This window comes from Trichomonas vaginalis (genome assembly GCF_026262505.1).
Source record: "Trichomonas vaginalis G3 chromosome Unknown ctg_36, whole genome shotgun sequence".
In the NCBI taxonomy this organism is placed as follows: domain Eukaryota; phylum Parabasalia; order Trichomonadida; family Trichomonadidae; genus Trichomonas; species Trichomonas vaginalis.
Genome location: NW_026529124.1, coordinates 46,376 through 65,377, shown reverse-complemented (window position 1 = coordinate 65,377; position 19,002 = coordinate 46,376). Strand labels below are relative to the sequence as shown.

General features: G+C 36.5%; 11 protein-coding genes and 7 pseudogenes across 18 annotated transcripts, besides 4 other annotated features; 11 read left to right on the top strand and 7 right to left on the bottom strand.

Moving 5' to 3' along the window:
- Positions 1 to 15: 15 nt before the first annotated feature.
- Positions 16 to 79: a mobile genetic element.
- Positions 80 to 360: 281 nt separating this feature from the next.
- Positions 361 to 393: a mobile genetic element.
- A 10-nt stretch (positions 394 to 403) lies between these two features.
- Positions 404 to 1,698: a mobile genetic element.
- A 1,193-nt stretch (positions 1,699 to 2,891) lies between these two features.
- Positions 2,892 to 4,413, top strand: TVAGG3_1064660 (annotated as a pseudogene). The gene has a single exon. A coding segment is annotated over exon 1 (1,522 nt).
- A 129-nt stretch (positions 4,414 to 4,542) lies between these two features.
- Positions 4,543 to 19,002: part of a mobile genetic element that runs on past the window's edge.
- On the top strand, positions 5,966 to 6,944 carry TVAGG3_1064650 (annotated as a pseudogene). The gene has a single exon. A coding segment is annotated over exon 1 (979 nt).
- On the top strand, positions 7,611 to 8,144 carry TVAGG3_1064640 (protein of unknown function, DUF4106 family; the record flags this gene model as incomplete). Its single annotated transcript, XM_051256143.1, has 1 exon — positions 7,611 to 8,144. The coding sequence occupies one exon, from the start codon at positions 7,611 to 7,613 to the stop codon at positions 8,142 to 8,144; it is 534 nt and encodes a 177-aa protein (XP_051076653.1).
- TVAGG3_1064630 (uncharacterized protein) lies at positions 8,149 to 8,946 on the top strand (the record flags this gene model as incomplete). The annotated part of the gene is made up of 1 exon (XM_051256142.1): positions 8,149 to 8,946. One exon carries the CDS (start codon positions 8,149 to 8,151, stop codon positions 8,944 to 8,946), a length of 798 nt encoding a protein of 265 aa, XP_051076652.1.
- TVAGG3_1064620 lies at positions 8,976 to 9,378 on the top strand (annotated as a pseudogene). Its single transcript has one exon. A coding segment is annotated over exon 1 (403 nt).
- TVAGG3_1064610 (Poxvirus D5 protein-like family) lies at positions 9,779 to 10,210 on the top strand (the record flags this gene model as incomplete). The annotated part of the gene is made up of 1 exon (XM_051256141.1): positions 9,779 to 10,210. One exon carries the CDS (start codon positions 9,779 to 9,781, stop codon positions 10,208 to 10,210), a length of 432 nt encoding a protein of 143 aa, XP_051076651.1.
- Positions 10,246 to 10,665, top strand: TVAGG3_1064600 (protein of unknown function, DUF4108 family; the record flags this gene model as incomplete). Its single annotated transcript, XM_051256140.1, has 1 exon — positions 10,246 to 10,665. The coding sequence occupies one exon, from the start codon at positions 10,246 to 10,248 to the stop codon at positions 10,663 to 10,665; it is 420 nt and encodes a 139-aa protein (XP_051076650.1).
- Positions 10,689 to 11,125, bottom strand: TVAGG3_1064590 (annotated as a pseudogene). Its single transcript has one exon. A coding segment is annotated over exon 1 (437 nt).
- TVAGG3_1064580 (protein of unknown function, DUF4106 family) lies at positions 11,162 to 12,034 on the top strand (the record flags this gene model as incomplete). The annotated part of the gene is made up of 1 exon (XM_051256139.1): positions 11,162 to 12,034. The coding sequence occupies one exon, from the start codon at positions 11,162 to 11,164 to the stop codon at positions 12,032 to 12,034; it is 873 nt and encodes a 290-aa protein (XP_051076649.1).
- TVAGG3_1064570 (KilA, N-terminal/APSES-type HTH, DNA-binding family) lies at positions 12,050 to 12,889 on the bottom strand (the record flags this gene model as incomplete). Its single annotated transcript, XM_001284512.1, has 1 exon — positions 12,050 to 12,889. One exon carries the CDS (start codon positions 12,887 to 12,889, stop codon positions 12,050 to 12,052), a length of 840 nt encoding a protein of 279 aa, XP_001284513.1.
- On the top strand, positions 13,453 to 13,653 carry TVAGG3_1064560 (uncharacterized protein; the record flags this gene model as incomplete). The annotated part of the gene is made up of 1 exon (XM_051256138.1): positions 13,453 to 13,653. One exon carries the CDS (start codon positions 13,453 to 13,455, stop codon positions 13,651 to 13,653), a length of 201 nt encoding a protein of 66 aa, XP_051076648.1.
- TVAGG3_1064550 (uncharacterized protein) lies at positions 14,973 to 15,185 on the bottom strand (the record flags this gene model as incomplete). Its single annotated transcript, XM_051256137.1, has 1 exon — positions 14,973 to 15,185. The coding sequence occupies one exon, from the start codon at positions 15,183 to 15,185 to the stop codon at positions 14,973 to 14,975; it is 213 nt and encodes a 70-aa protein (XP_051076647.1).
- TVAGG3_1064540 lies at positions 15,225 to 16,532 on the top strand (annotated as a pseudogene). Its single transcript has one exon. A coding segment is annotated over exon 1 (1,308 nt).
- Positions 16,582 to 16,845, bottom strand: TVAGG3_1064530 (uncharacterized protein; the record flags this gene model as incomplete). The annotated part of the gene is made up of 1 exon (XM_051256136.1): positions 16,582 to 16,845. The coding sequence occupies one exon, from the start codon at positions 16,843 to 16,845 to the stop codon at positions 16,582 to 16,584; it is 264 nt and encodes an 87-aa protein (XP_051076646.1).
- Positions 16,876 to 17,121, top strand: TVAGG3_1064520 (uncharacterized protein; the record flags this gene model as incomplete). Its single annotated transcript, XM_001278692.2, has 1 exon — positions 16,876 to 17,121. One exon carries the CDS (start codon positions 16,876 to 16,878, stop codon positions 17,119 to 17,121), a length of 246 nt encoding a protein of 81 aa, XP_001278693.2.
- On the bottom strand, positions 17,144 to 17,311 carry TVAGG3_1064510 (DNA/RNA polymerases family; the record flags this gene model as incomplete). Its single annotated transcript, XM_051256135.1, has 1 exon — positions 17,144 to 17,311. The coding sequence occupies one exon, from the start codon at positions 17,309 to 17,311 to the stop codon at positions 17,144 to 17,146; it is 168 nt and encodes a 55-aa protein (XP_051076645.1).
- Positions 17,486 to 18,031, bottom strand: TVAGG3_1064500 (annotated as a pseudogene). Its single transcript has one exon. A coding segment is annotated over exon 1 (546 nt).
- TVAGG3_1064490 lies at positions 18,073 to 18,951 on the bottom strand (annotated as a pseudogene). The gene has a single exon. A coding segment is annotated over exon 1 (879 nt).

Sequence of the window (19,002 nt, the reverse complement as noted above, 5' to 3'; positions counted from 1 at the left end):
CAGTACATCATAGCCAACAATTCCTTCGCAAACAGCGGGAAACTTTGTCGAATAGTTTAACATTCGGACAAAGTTTCCCAACTTTCAAGCCGAAATTCGCGGATACCATTCACCAACTAGCTCTTGCTATGATGGTTATTAAAAATCAAGATCTATATTAAATTCAAAATCTACTCAAAGTCACTAATGTTCGATTTCGGAGTGTCAAATTACTGTACTACAGTTGCTGCTTCTTCTGCAACTTGCGTATCTCTGTAACGAAGAAAAAAAATATGTAAATGTTTTAAAAAGTAAGTGTTTATTCTTATTAATCTGACTGAGCTTAGTAAGAAGATGTAATCGATATTGTTAATTTGTGTTAAAAATTAGATTTTATTTTCGATTTTAAAATATTACCGAATTAATTTCTTTGATTGGCTCTCCTCTCGCGGAAATGTTGAAGAGAAATCCTCAAATCCTTAATTTCTCCATCAACTTTCCAAAGGGGTTCTTTGGTGGTATCATATTTTTCGCTGATATCATAAAATTTGTTTGGTGTAAACCAGGTATGTATTTCTGGATTTTTTGGTAACTGTGTATGTGGTGTTGCGTTATAATTTTCGATTAAATTTTGAATTTGATCCCAAGCTACCTCATCAACTTGAATATTCTGCCAAAATCTTTCGATTTTGCCATTCATGTAAGGGCAGTGTGGTATTATCGTGATTGATTCGACGTTTGCATTTTTTAATAAATTTTTGAAAACACCGTAGTTTTCAAGCCCATTGTCACTCCATATGGCAAACGGTTTGCCATATACATCGAAACATTGTTGAATGACACGACTTGTTTGTGCCGCTTCTTTAGTTTCGAGATGTGACCAAGCCAAAATTTTTCGTGATTTATCGTCAATAACGGCATATAGATATTCACCTTGGCGATGATTTAAAAAGTGAATATCTACATGCCATATTTCATTAACGTAAAAAGCTTCGTATTTTGTTTGACCTTTTGCCTTTGAATTTTTTGGCGGTTGTGCAAGATTGAGAAGTTTGAAACATTTATTAACAGTTCTTTCGGAAAATTGAATGTTCAATAATTTACGGTCAAAATAATCTGTAGTTTTTTCAAATGTTGAAGTTGTATTTGTGCGTATTGAATATGGGTCGTCTTCTGAATTTATATCCGATTCTGTATCAATTGAATTTGGACTTGATGAAAATAATTCTTCGGCTGATGAATCGTCGGAATTTGAAGAGATTTCTGATGATAACTGTTCAGATGAACTTGAAATGTCAGGAGAACTGTAATCAAACTCTGAATTTTGATTCCGTTGAGACAATTGTGGAATTGGAAAATGAATTTGAATATTTTGTTGATTTTGCATTTGCGATTCAAGTATCATTTGACGATCTGTTATAATTCGGCCGAAAGCCCGGGAAATTCCTATTTTTTGAACTTTATTATGTAAATTTTGGACAGTATTTATTAATTCTTGTGGTGGATCTTTTGGTTTTGGACCTGTACGTAATTTTGGAATTTCAATTTGATTGAAATTAAGAGCGTTTTTAAAAGTTTTATGTGATATTGTGGGAAGAATTCTTCCATCTGTTAAAGGGACATTTTGGAGAACGGTTTCGACGTTAATACCGCTTTGAATTTGTTGATTAGCTTGATTTAACCATTCTAAATCAATTAAATCGAAGATTCTACCACTCATTTGAAAATTATAAGTTTTGAAAAAAACCGTAAATCATTATTGAATCTAAAAATATTTATGTACAAAAAGTCGGTATATATTCTATAATTATTTAAAATAATGAAAAAGTTGATTTGTGAATCATTGAAATATTAATGCTGTTATATATATATATCAGATGATATAAGATGATTTTTTTAAATAAAAAATAAAATTTAATTTTTTAATTGTTAAAATAAGAATAGTAAGCTTGACAAGTAATTTAAGTTTTTGCTTTGTAAAGTTATTTGGTTGGCAAATGCATTGTGTCACTTTTTGTTTGAGTTCACTTTCCGTAATTTGTCTTATGATAGAAGTATACTTTGAGAAGCCTTTTTCCCCTTATAGAATGAGATAGGACGGTTATTTTACAAAACTGACAACACTTTGACCGAGTAGTTTTTTGTGCTGAACAAATAGTGTCATATAAACATCTGTCAAAAACCGCTTTTTAACTTCACTTAAAATGCCACGTAAGCTACGTAAGAATATACGTAAGAGGAAGGGAGCATTGAAACATCCAATAGTAAAACTGACCAACACAACAACAGTTGCAAACAACAAATTATGAATGACCCCACTGTGTTGCAACAAATGTCAAGCAACCCTATGCTTTTAAACCGAGTTATTGGTGCACAGAGTGGAGGTTTAAGAGCGGCACTTTTAGCGAAAATGGCAGGCTATGGTGGAGCTGCAGACGGAACAGCTTATAACCCTCAAAGTCAAATGAATTTGAGTTCACTCAAAAATCAAATAACAGATGTCAAAAAGTCAAACATAGACATACAGAAACAAATAAGTGAAAACGAAAAAGAAACTAGAATATGACAGACACACAAAGAAACTAAATGAGTTAAACGTAGAGAAAAAGAAGAAAGAAGAACAACTGAAAGAACTAAGTACAGAGGAATATGCGAAAAAAAGTGTTAGAAAAAGCAGCAGAAGTAGCAAAAATGGAACAAGATGTTATAAATTTGAAAAAAAACCATACTACTCAATATAAAGTACTGAAAGATGAAGAAATAAAACAAAAAGCCCTGAAGACATATATGGATAGCGATGAGTATAAAAATAAGTTGAAGCAAATGTAAAGGCAGAAAAACTTTTACAGTTGCAAAACCAAACCGTACAGTATGAAAACTTAGCACAAGAAAGTAAAAATAACGACGCAGCCATGCAAAAGGCAATGAAAAGCGCAGAATATATAAAAGCTAATAATGACTGGTTAGATGCCCAAGCCAACGCTAAAGCAGCCCAACTTATAGGGTCAATAAGGACAAAAATACAAGCGGATGAAGACAGTTCAAAATGAAGCTTTAATGAATGCTGACTTTAAGAATGCCTTCGAAGCTCTTCATAGTAAGGTGAAACTAGTGAACGACTTCTCATCTGGAAAGAAACTGAAGTCTGAAGGTTTCGACAAAGAGTTAAGAGAAGTAGCACAAAATATGACGAAAATAACAGATGCAGCAACGAGACAGGCAGTTCAAAGTGCCTATGACGCCATTAGAGCAACTGTTGTGGAAAGTCAAGAAAAAGAGTTACAACAGACCAAAACAGACCTAGTAAATGCTTTCTTAAGAACGAAAAGTCAGGTAGGACATTATGCTGCAGATGGAACATATGTGCCAGCTGGTGGAACTTATATACCACCAAACCCTCCAAGAGAAGCACCTGCACCAGGACTACCTAAAACATTTACATCGTCACATGGACACAGACACAGGCATGCACCAAAACCAACACAACAACCAACAGTTCAAAATCCAGCACAACAACAACAACCAAAACCAACAGTTCAAAATCCAGCACAGCAACCAACACAACAACCAACAGTTCAAAATCCAGCACAGCAACCAACACAACAACCAACAGTTCAAAATCCAGCACAACAACAACAACCAAAACCAACAGTTCAAAACCCTGCACAACAACAACCACAAACAGAGCCAGGACATAAAAGAAGTAGAGAAAAAGGAAACCAAGAATTCTTAAAAATGCTTAAGGAAGATTATGGTTACCCAGATACTCTTGACTTTAGTGACAGATATAAAGAAGCTATTAGAAAGTTCAAGGAAGGAAATACTGACCCGAACCTATTTAGCTTTATGGTTCAGCACCAAATGGGATATAATCTCAAACCTGGAAAATACAAGCTCGCTAAGGGATATGATTTAATAGCATATCATCCAAATGACATGAATGAATTTACTCCGAGATATTTGGTGTCAGAGCTAAATGATAATTCAACTCTCTTCATGAAACGCGTAAAAAATAGAGACGGAACGAAAGAAGAAAGGTTTATGAGTCCGGATGACTTAGATAGGGAACTTTTTAAAAACGGTCTCGGAATATATGAAATGCCAGCAGATGAGGTACAAGAAACTCAACAGGAAGAAGTTCAGATACAACCAGACATGGAAGAAATAGTTCAGCAACAACAGCTAGAAGAGCCAGAAGGAAACGAACAAGTCCCTCCTTTGGAAACTAACTTCACAGAACTAGATGAAGATTTGGAACAGCCGAAAAATCTTGACCCTCAACAAGTGTATGCGGAGAATATGGAATCTTTCCAAGAGTCTAAGAAAAATTCGGCTGACATAGTAGAAGAATATCGAAAAATGTTCGCCGACATACAAAAGACTCCAACATCAGATGAAAATATTCAGCATAGAATGGAAGTACTGAAAGAAAATGTACGCAAATACAATAATCCTTTTTACTTACGACCATATAACGTTCAATCTTTGGCTGAACTCGGTGAAAATAAAAGGTTAAATTTCAACAAAACATATAGAAATGAAACATTGTTTAAAGTTCATTCAGAACCTAACCAATATGGAAACAAACCTACTTTGTTTCTGCAGACGATGGAACTACAATGAGATGGGGTCATAAAGCTAATCCGGATAGGTGGTTCATAAACTTACAACCTCAATTCCAAGAAGTTGTAGACGCAATGGAAGTGAATGGTGAACCAGATATAGCTGGTATTTTCAGCGCGGCTTTAATGCCATTGAAAGATATGAAACATGCAGATATTTTGGACCAGTATGAAATGAACATGGCTGATGGAAATATAACACCTGACGTTCTAGAACATTTATCTCAAAGAACTACACAGAACCATAGAGATGGTATATTTGGTGAAGAGTTTAGAAAGAAAGTTAGGGAGAGAGAAGGAAGAGAACCTATTGTACATGACCTTGCAAACGAAAGTTTGCAAAATGTCATAAAAACTTACTTTGCAGACAATGAACTGAGAAGGGATGAATATTTAAGAAAACTCAAATGGACAGTACCAAATGAAATGTTAGTATTGAAAAACATGTTCCTTGACAAAATAAAACCAACTACAGAAATAAATGACGCAAGACTGAAACATTGGGTAAAAGCTTTCCCATTCACAAAAGATATTATTGGTAACATGGAAAGAAAACCAGAATGGCTACAAAAACATATATTTGGAAACGAGCTTATTCCATATGGACAAGCTCTGTTTGAAGAGCTTGAACCGGAAACTCAGGAAAGAGTCATGCAAACAATACGCGAAGACTCAAATACAAACTATGACAAAATCTTTCTAGGATATAGGTTACCTGAGATGGGCGACCAGAGCCCAAAGGCAAAAAAGGACATGGGAAATTTACAACATACTAGGTGAACATGAGGCAAAGATGCAACAACTTGAAGCAGAGGGCAAGTTACCAAAAGCGACACCAAAGAAGAAGAGAAGAGTAGAACAAAGTGAAAGTAGTGAAGAAGTAACTTCATCTAGTGAAAGTAGTGGCAATGAAGGAAAAAGAAGAGTTAAAAAACTCAGTCAGGAAGAAAGTAAAGCTTGGTCCGAGTGGGTTCTATTATGATATATAAATCCAACTATTCTATATTTTTACCCATATGAAATGTACGCCGCTCAGAATATAACGCCAACAGTTTTGGATGCCATGAACGGAAATGTTTCCGAATGGTATAACGAATGCGACAATGCCATTAGAAGGTCAGAAATAGTTCCTGGAACTTACGAATATACAACTGCTGTTTCTTATGGAAACGTAGGTGAGTTTGGAGAAGGTTCTTCAACAACAGTAGATATTGCTTGCGACAGGTTTCATATTATTTCTATTGACAACTCATTCTTATACGTGGAACAAGACATTGAAATAAAAACCTTCTGCCAAGTTGTCTGTCAAGAAAGGTTGCAATGGAATTTTCTATGTCGGATACCAATATGCTCCAGAAGTTTTCATGGGATATAAGATATATTCTAACTCTGACTTAGTTCAAACAGTAACATGGGCAAACTATGAATGGTTCGCTTTGAGAAACTCAGTACAACCACAAGCTAGAGAACAAACAGACCAGTATGCAACTATTGAGAAAATAAGAAGACTTGACCCTAACGTTCCAGGAGTTTATGTTGACCTTTCTGGACAAACTGCAGCAGCAGTAACCAAAGTAAAACTGAAACTTAGAGTTCCTTTGTTATCTTTCCTCATCTTCAGGTTTTTAAGATACTTGCCAAACTGGGCAGGAAAAATTTCTATCGAACTTACTCCAAGCAAAAATAACTTAGTCATTGCACCAACACAAGACCCATTCACTCTTACAGACGTAAAGGGAACAAATCAAACGTCATTCGCCGAATTTTGCAAAGACAAAGTTGACTTAGACTTTGGTTTCTCAAACCTCAACACTGAAGTAAACTATTATTTCAATGCTGCTGGAGATGCTTGGGACCCAGTTAAGTTCACATGCGAACAGTTTGAATGCAAGAGAATAGAAAGCAGACTTGCAGTCTATATGTTGGACCCAGATATTTCAAATGCTTTAGCTGCCAAATATATTGCAGTTCCACTTATGTTCCCTATACACCAAATATCTGTCAAAGACTTTGCAGGTGAAGTTGGAAACCAAAATCCAGGAGCCGCAGGTGCAAGAACAGATATTGCTTTAACAACTGCAATGAAACTTGCAGATACTATGTTTGTACTGTTCAGACGAACTATAAATGACTATTCTTGTTTCTACAACCCTGGTATTAAATATCATATAAACATAGATGGCAAATATTATCCAAGAGAAGAATATTCTACAGTTGAGGATATGAGGTCATACAACTTGACATTAGATGCTATGAACTTTAACAACAACTTCACAACAACCATTAACCCTGAAATGCAAAATTCTATTAGGCCATATGTGAAAGTATGGACTCATACAGGAGGTCAAAAAACTCAATATACAAATGGAGACCGTTCAAACTTTTGGCTTGGCATTCCATTTGCTGACTCAGAAGACTTTATGGGTGGTATTTCAACTGTTGGTACTGTACAAATACAATATACTGGTGACAGAGACGGTCCAGATGAATTGAAAGCAAAGAAGTTTACAAAACCAATAGCACTTTTCACGGAAGATGCTCTTTTGAAGATTCGTTCGATGAAACCTGCTGGGGCTCCTCAGATTGGCATAACGACAGCTTCCATCGAGCAGATTTTGGCAGCAGGTCAGTAAGTCGTTCTTGAACTGACTTCTCTCCGTCAAATATTGACAGTACGCCAGTTTTGACATAATATTGTATTATAAACTTTCCTTTAGTAATATCGGTCAGTTTTGAAGTTATATTTTTGTCAACGTCAAGAACTTTCACCATTTCAGTTATACCAACTTTCTTTGCTTTATGAAAATATTTAGGTTCAGCAAAGACTGCTATTCTATAACATTTTCCATTGTTTGTGTAAAGAACTATTCTGTCAATGTATTTGTATTGTTTGTGTGTGTAAACTTTGTTCTGCTTCAATTCGAAGAGATATCCGAATACGTCCATCTTTTTATTCTAAGTAAAATGTCATTTCCGAAAAATAGAAGCGTAAGTGTTTCAAAAGGTTTAATGGCGATGGCAGATGTGAAGTTAAATTCACCAACTCAAACAAACAGTCAAAGTGTTGTTGTCAATGTCAAAGACAGAGATGTTGAAGTGGGGAAACCATACGAAGACGAAGATGGTATAACAATTGTTCCTGTAAAAGAACCAACATATCCTGAAGTTAACAGAGACTTAAGTTCTGTTGCAGATATTCGAAACGACTACCAACAACTGAAAGACAAACTTCAAACTCAGGAGAAGATTTGTCAAGCTTTAAGTATAATGTTAAACTTGGTCGAACACAACCCTGTAAAAGTGAACTCATATGTCATTGCACCTCATGAAGTTTTGAAAGAACTATTGAAACTTTTGACAGAGGCAGACGATATAAACATCAAAGAAATAGAACCCGACATTAGTTGCTGTGGTGTTTCATATAATGTCATTGACAAGATATACGTTATGAAAGGAGGTGAAACGTTGAACTTAAAATATAGTTTCCCAGACGTTATAAAAATATTTGACGACCACAACATTTCAGTAAAGTTTATTTGCTAAGTAAATGGCAGAAGACATAATGGTTTATACTATTACGACTAAAAACCCTGAGTCATATAATTCTATAACAACAAACTTACAAAGTCCTCAAGGACGATATTGTAAACTAACCTTAAACACAATGACGACTAAAGCCTGTTTTGCTCTTTTGACACCAGAAGACTTTATTGTTGTGAATGGTAAAAAATACTCCTTTGAAGATACTTACTCAGATATACCACCAACAGGTTTTGTTGACTTATTTAATACTTTAAGGACGGGTGTAACATGTGCTGCAACTAGAGCAGGTTTCATTATGTTTGGATGTCCGACTGAGTTTACTATAAACGATATGAGCTATAATACAAAACTTATATCTGGTTTTTACTACCAACAGTTTCCTATAACAGGAAAAGGTGTCATACAAGGAATGTCTATTCCATTGACATTAAGCACACCAATCTTATATATTGTTTCAAACTTAGGTTCAAAGTGTTATTCGAATGTCGACAGAAACTATTATGACCAAAAGATACTTATGCGTATAAACAATACTTTCTCTGCTGGTTTGCCTATTGTTCATTCGAATGCAGAATTTTCAACCTTAGTGAACTCAAACACTTTGGCAAGTATAACGTTGACATTAGTTGACGCAAACTTTGTTCCTGTAAAACTTTTATGTCCTATGTATTTGTCAATGACGGCAGAAAGTTTCGAATTGGAAGATGCAACTGGTGAAAGTATTGTATTACAAGAACAACTTCAACAACAAATAGCTCAAGAACAACAAATGCAACAAATGGAACAACAAAGTCAAGAATAAAAAAATATTATTTTTTTATTTTTATAAAAATGTACAGAATAGATGTTTCAGATTTTTATGACTTCCAAGCATTCAGAAATATGTGTCCATTTAGAGACTATAACAAAGCAGTCGAGAATTTGAAACGTTTAGTCATTTATGTTGACTCTGCCCCAGAATGTTATGTCATGAAAGAATGGGATGTTGTCTTTAACAAACCAAGAGCAACAATAGTGTCTGAACAAGAATGTAGACAGAAACTTAAGAAAATAAAAGTTGTACAAGTTGGAATGAAGATGTTAGATGCTTGGGATATCTTATTGTCAAAGTTAGAAGATTTTTCAGTTCGAGGTATAAAGTTCTATACACCTTCTCCAAACTTCTATTCTATCTTCACTGGATATAAATATGAACAAGTAGAATGGAAAGAAAATATTATAGAAGCTTGGTTAGACCATGTCAAAGAAATTATATGCAATGGAAACGAAAAGGTTTATGAGTATATCTTATGTTGGTTTGCAAACATCTTACAACATCCAAGTGCTAAAAATGAAACTGCTCTCATTATAATTGGAAAACAAGGAACAGGTAAGAATACTTTCTTTACAGATATTTTGTGCAAACTGTTAAAAGGTTATTCGAATCCGAATATGACAAACTTAGAAAACATCTGTGGCAAGTTTAACTCCTCATAGAGAATATGAAACTTATAGTTTGCAATGAACTTCAAAGTATAGATACAACAAAAGTTTTGAACTCAGATGCTTTGAAGAGTCTTATAACAGACAAAGTTGGAGTTGTTGAAAGAAAGTATAAAGACCAAAGAGTTTGTGAAAATGTTGCAAACTTCATTATGGTTTCAAACAATGCTGTTCCGATGAAGTTAGAAAGTTCTGACAGAAGATATGTAGTTGTCAGAACGTCAGATTCTCATATGCAAGATACAGAATATTTTGACGACTTAGCAGAAACTTTGACATCTGACTTTTACAACCACTTGTTCTCATATTTCATGACATTAGATATTTCTAAGTTCAATCCAAGACAAATTCCACATACCGAAGAGAGACAAACATTGTTAGAAGCAAACAAGAGTGTATATGAACTGTTCATAGATGAAACTGACTTTGTGTCATTAGATGAAAAGTCTTTATATGATGAATATAAACAATATTGTCAAGAATATGGTTATATGGCAGCTTCTAAACGTACATTCTTGGCAAATGTCAAAAGTCTTTTAGATGTTCAGAATGGTGTATATACAAAGAAAAATTTTTCTGAGTAAATTTAAAAAAAAATATTTTTTATCCGATAGAAAAGATGGCAAAATTCATCTCAGTAAACAAGTACATGTCAGGACTTAAAGAAGAACTAGACCCATTCACATATTTGAATGTTTACTTCTACCATTTTGAAAAGTCTTCATTCAGCAAAGTTTGGAACATCGAACCAGTTAAGTTTGCTATTGTGACTAAAAATGGTGCGAAATTTGAAGACTTAGACATAGAAGGTTTGTTAACAGTCAAAGAAAGTTTTGACAGAAGGTTCTCAAACCTTAAAGAAGGCAAAGCATACAAACTTGTTATACCTTATGAACCAAAGAAGACAGACGACTATGAATATTATGAGTCTAAAGTTGTAGAAGTTCAAGGTAAATTGGGTAAAAAGATTTTAGAGTCTAAGCCAGTGTTTACTCCTAAAGAGGAAGAGAACATTGACATTGACCCAGAAATGTTCTAAAAATAAAATTTTATTTTTACATGTCAAATTTCTTCTTCGGTGGAATTGGCTCTGGTTCTTTCTTCTCTTCTTCTACTTTCTTTTCTCTCTTCTTCTTTTCTGGTGGTGAGACGTCAAATTTGGCGCAACCATATTTATGTAAAAGTTCTTTGTCCTTTAATAGCTCATCTATTCTGTTTTCTATTTCATCTTCAAGAACAGCGCATGTGTCTTCTTTGCATTCTAAGAACTTTTGTTGGACTTCATCTTTCCAATCGGCGTCATCTCTGTCAACAAGTCTGTCATTGACAAATTTTAAGACTGCTCAGCTTAATGTTTTATGGTTCTTGTCATATTCCCAGAAACAGAACTTTAGAACAAATTCACCTTTCTTGTTTACACTATGTAAGATTTTATGGTCGACAGATGTTTTGCTGTCAAAAAGTTTGTCTCGAATATAGATAGCGAAATCGCTAGACATTTTCTAAAAGATAAAAATTTTAATTTTTCTAAAAATATGTTAGAAAAAAAGTTTGCTGACATTGTCAAGAAATTTGAGAATGTTTTAAACAAGAACAAGAGGAAGTTAGAAAATGCTCAGATAAAGCCTATACATGACAAGTTCTTATTTGCTCAGAATGGTATAACAGGTCTAATTGCACCACCTGGGTCGGGTAAGACTTTCACTTATCTTAAAATGGCTGCACAACAACAAGAACTAGATGAGAAGAACCCATTCTATGAGTTAGTTGTTATTTGTTCGACTTCTGGTCAATTTGACCAAACCGTCAATTCGTTCAAAGATATTATAAAGAAGTCTAAGTTAGTATGTATAAAGGATACTGAGTTGTTAGATTGGATAAAGAAGTACCAAAGAAGGGTTTTGAAGTATAATGCTATAAATGAGTATATAAATTCTAAGTTTAAAGACCCAAATGAGGAAATGCAGAGAATATTAGAGAAGAAACACTTCAGAAACAAACAGAAAGAGATAGAATACATTTCGAAGAAATTGCAATCTTACGATTGGAAGACTTACCCTCATAGATGTCTTCTTATCTTAGATGATTTCGCCTCTCATCCTTTGTTAAAGAACAGAGAACAAGATATGTGTCGAATTCTTAAGAAGCTCAGACACTTCAACATCTCAGTCGTAATATGTGTACAGACAGCCAAGAGTTTAAGTAAGGATGTAAAGAGAATACTTACTGACATAATACTTTTCCCCGGATTGTCCGAAGACGATTTCATGGAACTTATGAAAGAGTCCATGGCAGGTAAGTTTGACAGACATGAACTATGGGAGAAGTACAAAGTCATACAAGACCCTCATACTTCTTTCAGAATTCATATCTACGCAAACAAAGTTCAAATTGTAAAAAGTCAATAAAAATAAAGAGTTCATTTACTCTGCTTGTTTGAAGTTGTCAAAATACTCTGTTATTTTTTCTTTCAGTAGCGGTAAGTCTTCTTTGAAGGTAAGTATTGTACAACCTTTCATATCATAGTGTGTTTGAGGTAACGTATCTTGAACTATTTGTTTCACATCTTCATTTGGGGTCATTGAAATCGGTAAGTTTTCGCGATAGAACCAATTTCTGTCAGATTTGTAAATCTTAGCAAGGTCGTAAAAGCTTTTGTTGTTTCTTCTGACTAAATGCAACATAACTATATCTTTATCTTCTTCATTTTCCATCTCTTCAGTATAAATCATATACTTATAGTTCTTTTCCTTTCCTTTTGGTACCGAACGTGGTATTCTTTTCTGAATGCTTTTGTCTTTTGCTTGAAGTTTCTTTTCCATCTCTTCGCGTTCTTGTCTATGAATTTCGTCAAGAAGTCTGTAAATATACCAAGCATAACGAGGCGAAGCCCACATTGCAACAGCATTTACAAGAAGTCTATGTACATAATATCCTCTCAAACCGTTTGGCAATTTTTCACGATTTTCATAGAGTTTTGGCGACTGGGGTTTTTCTCCCACTCGAGTTTTTGCGACTACGAGAAATCCCGTAGTCGAATTTTCAGCTTCATTTAATAGTTCAATAGTGCTTTGGTTCCTAAACCAGTCTTGTGGTTTCTTAGTATCTGGAGCAAAACATGCTGTCAAAATACTTTGCATTTGGTACATATCGTCTTTGACCGAACGAATGAGACGGAGTTGTTTGTTAAACTGAACCCACTCATATTCTTCATTTATAGCTTCATGGACTATAACTGTTGTTGTGTTCTTTGTTGTTGACATTACTGTCTTTACATACAAAATAAAAAAATAAATAAAAATAAAACTAACTTTATTTTTTCTATCTTAAGGAAATTCATGATTTTTGTGCTGAATTCAATAAAAATAATGTTTAGTCTTAGTAAGATGGTAGCTTCTTAAAGCAAATACCATTGCTGAGTTTTATGTACGTGAAGAGAAGTACAATGAATTCAATTACGAGTACAATTGCAATGACAACTAAGGCAACTATTTTTGTCTTTTGCCAGCAAGGGTACTTCTTCTCTTCCAATGGTTCGGCAGAACTATACTCACTCATGAGAAATGCCAAAACGGTTTAATAGAAAAAGTGTCATTTTTTCATGTCCGAAGACTCGAAGGTGCAACACTTCCAAAATACCGACGAACTCAGAAGAGCAGCATGACAGTATGTTCTTGACAACTTCTTTGAGTTCTCCAGGTACACCTTGGAAAATGCTGAAGAACTCCGACACAGAGAATTTGGAGAAATTGCGCTCCAATACTACCTTGACAAACAAAGGGTAAAATAAGACTAAAAACTTAACGTTTAAAAAGTGACATTTTTAATGAGCTCCGAGTCACCGAGAAAACTTGGTCAGATGTTAGCAGCTTACTTCCCTGAGGAGGATGGAAGCGTTACATACATAAGGTTCAAAAACAACGAACCTGGAATTGCGTACCAAATTCGCAATTACATGACCATGGAAGAGTACGAAAGGTTTCTACAAGAGAAACCAGCTCTAAACAACTCAGAAAAGAAAGAGTAAAAAGTTTAATTCGTAATTGTTTATTTTTTTACTTGTAAGGGCAAGCTGCAAGTATGAAGTCGACTATCTCCGTCTTTGTTTTGACGAGCTGGACGGCTCTTGCGAGTACGTCTGTTTTGCAGTCTCCAGCTGGTGTCTGACCTTCGTAATTGCGCATGTTCTTGAGAGCTCCAGCTGTAAATGGCTGTAAGATGAAGAGTCTCTCAGACTGCTTGAGGTAGTCTTCACGGTCACGAACCGAATCTGTGGTACGAGTCGAATTGGTCGACCTTAGGGAAGAGACTGAAAGCCTGTCATCTTCCATTGGAGCTGTAGCATACTCTTTGCGTAAACGGTTCAGACCTTCTTCGAAGTCTTGGTCTCTCTTCGATTGAGATTGGAATTGGAATTGCTGGGGTGGAGCTTGGATAAACAACCAAGGGTTGGGGAAGTAAGGCATAGGCTGAGGAGGGTAGTTCGGGAAGCCTTGTGGTGGGTAGTAACCTTGAGGTGGAAATTGGTAGTAATTCGGAGGTACTTGCTGGAACTGAGGTTGCTGAGGAGACTGTTGTGGTTCTTTAGGTTCCTCTGGTTTGGGAATGGACTCGGTTGGTGGGACGTCGGACATTCGTTTGTGGCTTAACCGTCGGACCACAACGATAAAAATCTCTGCTACTAGCAGTACTTTTACTGACAGTAGCAGTACTTTTTCTGACAGTAGCAGTACTTTTTCTGACAGTAGCAGTACTTTTTCTGACAGTAGCAGTACTTTTTCTGACAGTAGCAGTACTTTATCGTCGAAAACCCTCTCAAATTTTCCTTTTTACTGACAGTAGCAGTAGTTTTTCTGCTCCTAGCAGTACTTTTACTGACAGTAGCAGTACTTTTACTGACAGTAGCAGTACTTTTTCTGACAGTAGCAGTACTTTTTCTGACAGTAGCAATGGTCGAGGTCGAACCTACCGACGAGGCAATTTACCTAATTGAAATTAACGAGCTTGTTAAAGACTTCCTCAGGCAGAATGTAAAAGGCAAGCTCGTTAACGGTTGGATAACGGGAAGGGCTGCCTTGAATCTCGAGACTTCGACTGGAATTCCAATTCAAATACCAGACGGGACATCCTTCGACGACATAAAGCAAGCAAAGAAGGAAGCCATTATAAAGTTCTTTGCCAAGCGTCCTTGGATACTACTTCCAAACAGAGAGAACCCTTTCCCAAGAATGAACCAAATTCTCAAGGGTCTCCTTCACTTCTCTGGTCAGCCGTTCTACATAACCTGTGAAGGCGACATTCAGCCAGTTCAGTAAACATCTCATTTTAACTCACTTTTTTATGTTTTTACTCACACTCGTACTCACCAGGTATGAGTACAACTATTTCAACTGTGAACCTTGTAGTGACCGGTCTTCCTGCAAATGCAAGTTCGGTCAATACACAGTTTATGGTGGCAAGAATTGAAATTCCAGACCCAACTCCAACAAGAACTCTCAAGTTACCAGAGACTCGTGTGAAGAAGAAGCCTTCTGGTAAGTTTCTTATAGCCATATACATGGCACGTTTAGAGTAAAAACATTTTTTTTCATTTTTTGAATGAAGCAAGTTAAATTCGTCCCACACCAAACTCAATGGACCGATGAAGAGTTTCAAGCTATGGTTGAAGGTGTTGAGAACGACATAGACGGCGAACTTGAAGGAGCTCAAACCACAATTGCAACCAAAATTGCACAAGTCAAAGAAGAGATAGCTCCACTTAAAGCTACCAAAGCTACTCTTGACCTCATGGATACTTACCGTTTAGATGTCAAGAGAGGAATAAGACAATTAAAATTAAAACTCTTAAATTACGAAGCTATACTCCAGAAGTTAGCAGAGATGAGAAGACTTTACCAGAGCTACTTACATGTAAGGGACTTACCTTCAAGCAGTCCGACCAAAGATGAATTTTTGACATTGTCCCAATTTTGTCCGAAAGTCAGCTCAGATGTTTTGAACTGCTCCCAACATATCCAGAATATGAACGTTTGCCTGAACTCTTCCGCAATCTCAAAAAACGTTTTTTGGTTCTCATGTTCGAAACTTTTATCGGAAAGACAACAAACGTTCAGAAGAAGAACAAGATATTATTTTAAACTTGTTGTATGACATAACTGTCATAACAAGCTTTTTGAAGTAAAACCGCCATTCTCAAACCACTTCATTTTTTCGATGTCCGAACAAGCACCGAAGCCGAACACAATAGCAGATGTCCTTTCAAGGTTGCCAGACAAGCGCCCAGTTCAAATTCAAATTGCCCAATTGAAAGCTCATCTGACAAACACCATTAAGACTCTCCAAAGTAGTCTTATGACAGAGATGACCAATCTCAAAGCCGATGTCCTCATGAACCAAGCTTCCAATGAGAAATGCCTGAACGATTTCACGGAAACCTTGCGCAATTACGAGAGAGAGAACCGAGACCTTGCCAGACTCATCTACCGTTTCTTCGAAGAGATAGACGCCATCTGGAAGGTACTCGGAAAGGACAGAACATGCAACACCGTACTTCGTGAGTACCAAATTGAAGAAGGAATTGTCGAGGAAGAAGAGGAAGAAGAGGAAGAAGAGAAACACGAAGAAGTTCCTGAAGCCGCTACATGGGCAACCCTTGTTGCCGATGACGGTTACGAAATTTCCCAACCCTACCCATACCAAATCCGCAACAAGGAGACAGGCAAGGTTCTTACCCCAGTCCTCAACAACTTGGGACACTTGAACCTTAACCTTCGGAATCGCGGTTCAATCTCCATGGGCAAGCTTGTCGCAATTCAATGGGTTCCAAATCCAGGCAAGAAGACGAAGGTCAGACACATTGACGGTGACAAGCTCAACAACCGTAAGGAGAACCTCGAGTGGTTCTAAGAGTAAAAAAATTTTATTTTAGGGGGAAACCCCAAGTAAATTTAAGTGTTTAGTTGGATAAGTAGGCACTATTAATGGTAATTTGGAAAATTAGCTCCCGACCTTTGAATTGGGCTCTTTCGTTATCCCAGTTGCGTAGGAGGTCGTCCCAGAGGAGTTGGTAGAATTGCCAATTCAAGGACGATTTGTCCTCCCAGGCATTGAGGATGTACTGCTCGTAGAGTCTCATGACCTCTGCCTTGCACCAGACACCCTCTCCCTTGGAACGTAAGGCTTCTTCGAAGTGCTCGAATGCGATTGGCTGCTTGACCATCCGAAATGACACTTTTTGTCCGTTTGGTCAATGTTCGTGTCTCGTGCCATAGTCGACGAAAATACAGACAAACAGGTTATATATGAGTTTGAGACCAAGAATGGTGTAACTCGACCTGTCCGATTCAAAGACTCCGAGGGCGACCATGAAATTAAACGGAAATTAGCTAGGAAGGAATATAAAATGGACTGGTTGCCACCACCTCCACCACCACCACCTTTACCTGTTCCTCAAGTAAATAAGCCTTTCCCGTTCCCAAGAATTCCCACATTTTAATTCAAATTCGAATAAAAATTTTTTATTTCATGCAATGTTTAACTATTTCACCATCTTCTTTAACACCCCAGTACTTACGCTTGGAGAGGACATGAACTTCGGTGAAAATTTTGTCCAATTTGAATTGACCCATCTTCTCACCGACTAAACCCATTTCAATGAGTTTGTTATAGCCTTCTTCGTTCGTCATGAGTGCGTCAATGTTCTCATAGTAAACCTTGACTTTCGATTTGACTTCCGAGAAGAACTCATTGTAGTTGTCAAGGACTGCCTTTGCGAACTGAGGGTAAGACCAATGTTCGACAATAGGTTTTAATGTGGTTACTAAGCCACTTTGACCTTGAGTGAATTCGTACTTCAAAACAAAAGGAGAAAACCTTTCAACAAAGTTGTCGACCTTCTCATAATGTTTACTCTTCATCTCTTGAGGTTTCTTAATGGAATATCCCCATGTCGAATTCATAAGCAATTTGAGTGTCATTGCAAGTTTGGGGTTTGAAGCTTTCCTAATATCATACAGTTGTTGTATGACTTTTCCAACTGTATAGTTCCTTCCCGGGAACTCACCATCTTCGTTTGGAATTCCAGTCGGAATATATTGGACAAACCTCATGTATGCAGCGTTAAGGTCGACATAGTATATCTTTTCATCTGAGTCGAACTTGTCGCAACCAATTGGTCCAGTTTGTGGAAATTCAAGTGAGTCTCTTATCTTCTGAGAAACTTCTCCTGTTATCTCATAAACATCGTCGAAGCAACCTGTTTCATATAAAACCTTCTGACCTAACTCAGATGCTCTCCAATACAATTTGACGTCAATTGGATGTCTCAATGGAAGTTTGTTTATAGCATCTTGAAGTTCTTGCAACCTCATTGGAAGTTCTTCTGGTTCAGGTTGGTATCCGAACATACCAACCCTTGTGGAACTGTGTACTTCTTTTGTACTAGAACTTTGTCTGGAACAACTTTTGGTCTTGCTAACAATGAAAAGTTTGTTTCGTCTTTTGGTACAAAAGTTTCTGTCAGCTTGTCATCTGGAATTGGTTCCAACAAACCTTTCTCGAAAAGAATGTTTACAGCTCTGACAATGTTGCACTTACTTTTACCAAAGAATGGGTTTGTAAGACTTTCGTTCAACATGAAGTGGTTGTGGACAATTACAATCTTCAACCATGGTAAGTCTTTGTCAACAACATAGTCGTCATGTGAAGAACCTTTAGCTGTAGGTATGTTGACTCGGATATTGACATTTGCCAACGGTGCAATTTTTGCCAATTGACCTCTGAGAATGTACCTTGTCTTCACACATGACTCAAGATACTTCATCTTCTCATCTGTAACAAGACCAGAGTTCCTGAGACATGTAAGAATGCAAGGTTCATTGACAATTGTTTCAATTGAATTGTAAATTCCATACCTTGTCAAGTCAATGTCAGACTTATTTATGAACGGGAAGTATCCAGCATGTTGTCTGACTGCTTGAGGGTTAGGTTGGTACCATTCGAACTTGACACTTGCAATTCCTTCAATTGCATTCAAAATGTCTGAGTCGGAGTCAACCATTTGTTCTCTCTTTGTAGTCTTGAAAGCGTCAAGAAGTTTTGCGGCTGTTTGTTCATTGCCATGTGCATAGTAAATGTGACCATCCAAATCTGTTATGGTCAATCTGAGATTGTGTCCTTTCTTATTTCCGTCTTGAATTGCAGCAAGTACTCCCATGAAGCCTTCTTTGTTCTTTCCTTCGTCAAAGTTTACTGTAAAGGTTCGACCAGATGTAATTTGACTTCTAACTTCACGATACTTTTCATATGCATATCTTGTTCTTTCCATGGGAGCATGTGCGTCTTCACCTTTTCCTTTTTTCCTTCTCAAAGGATGCAA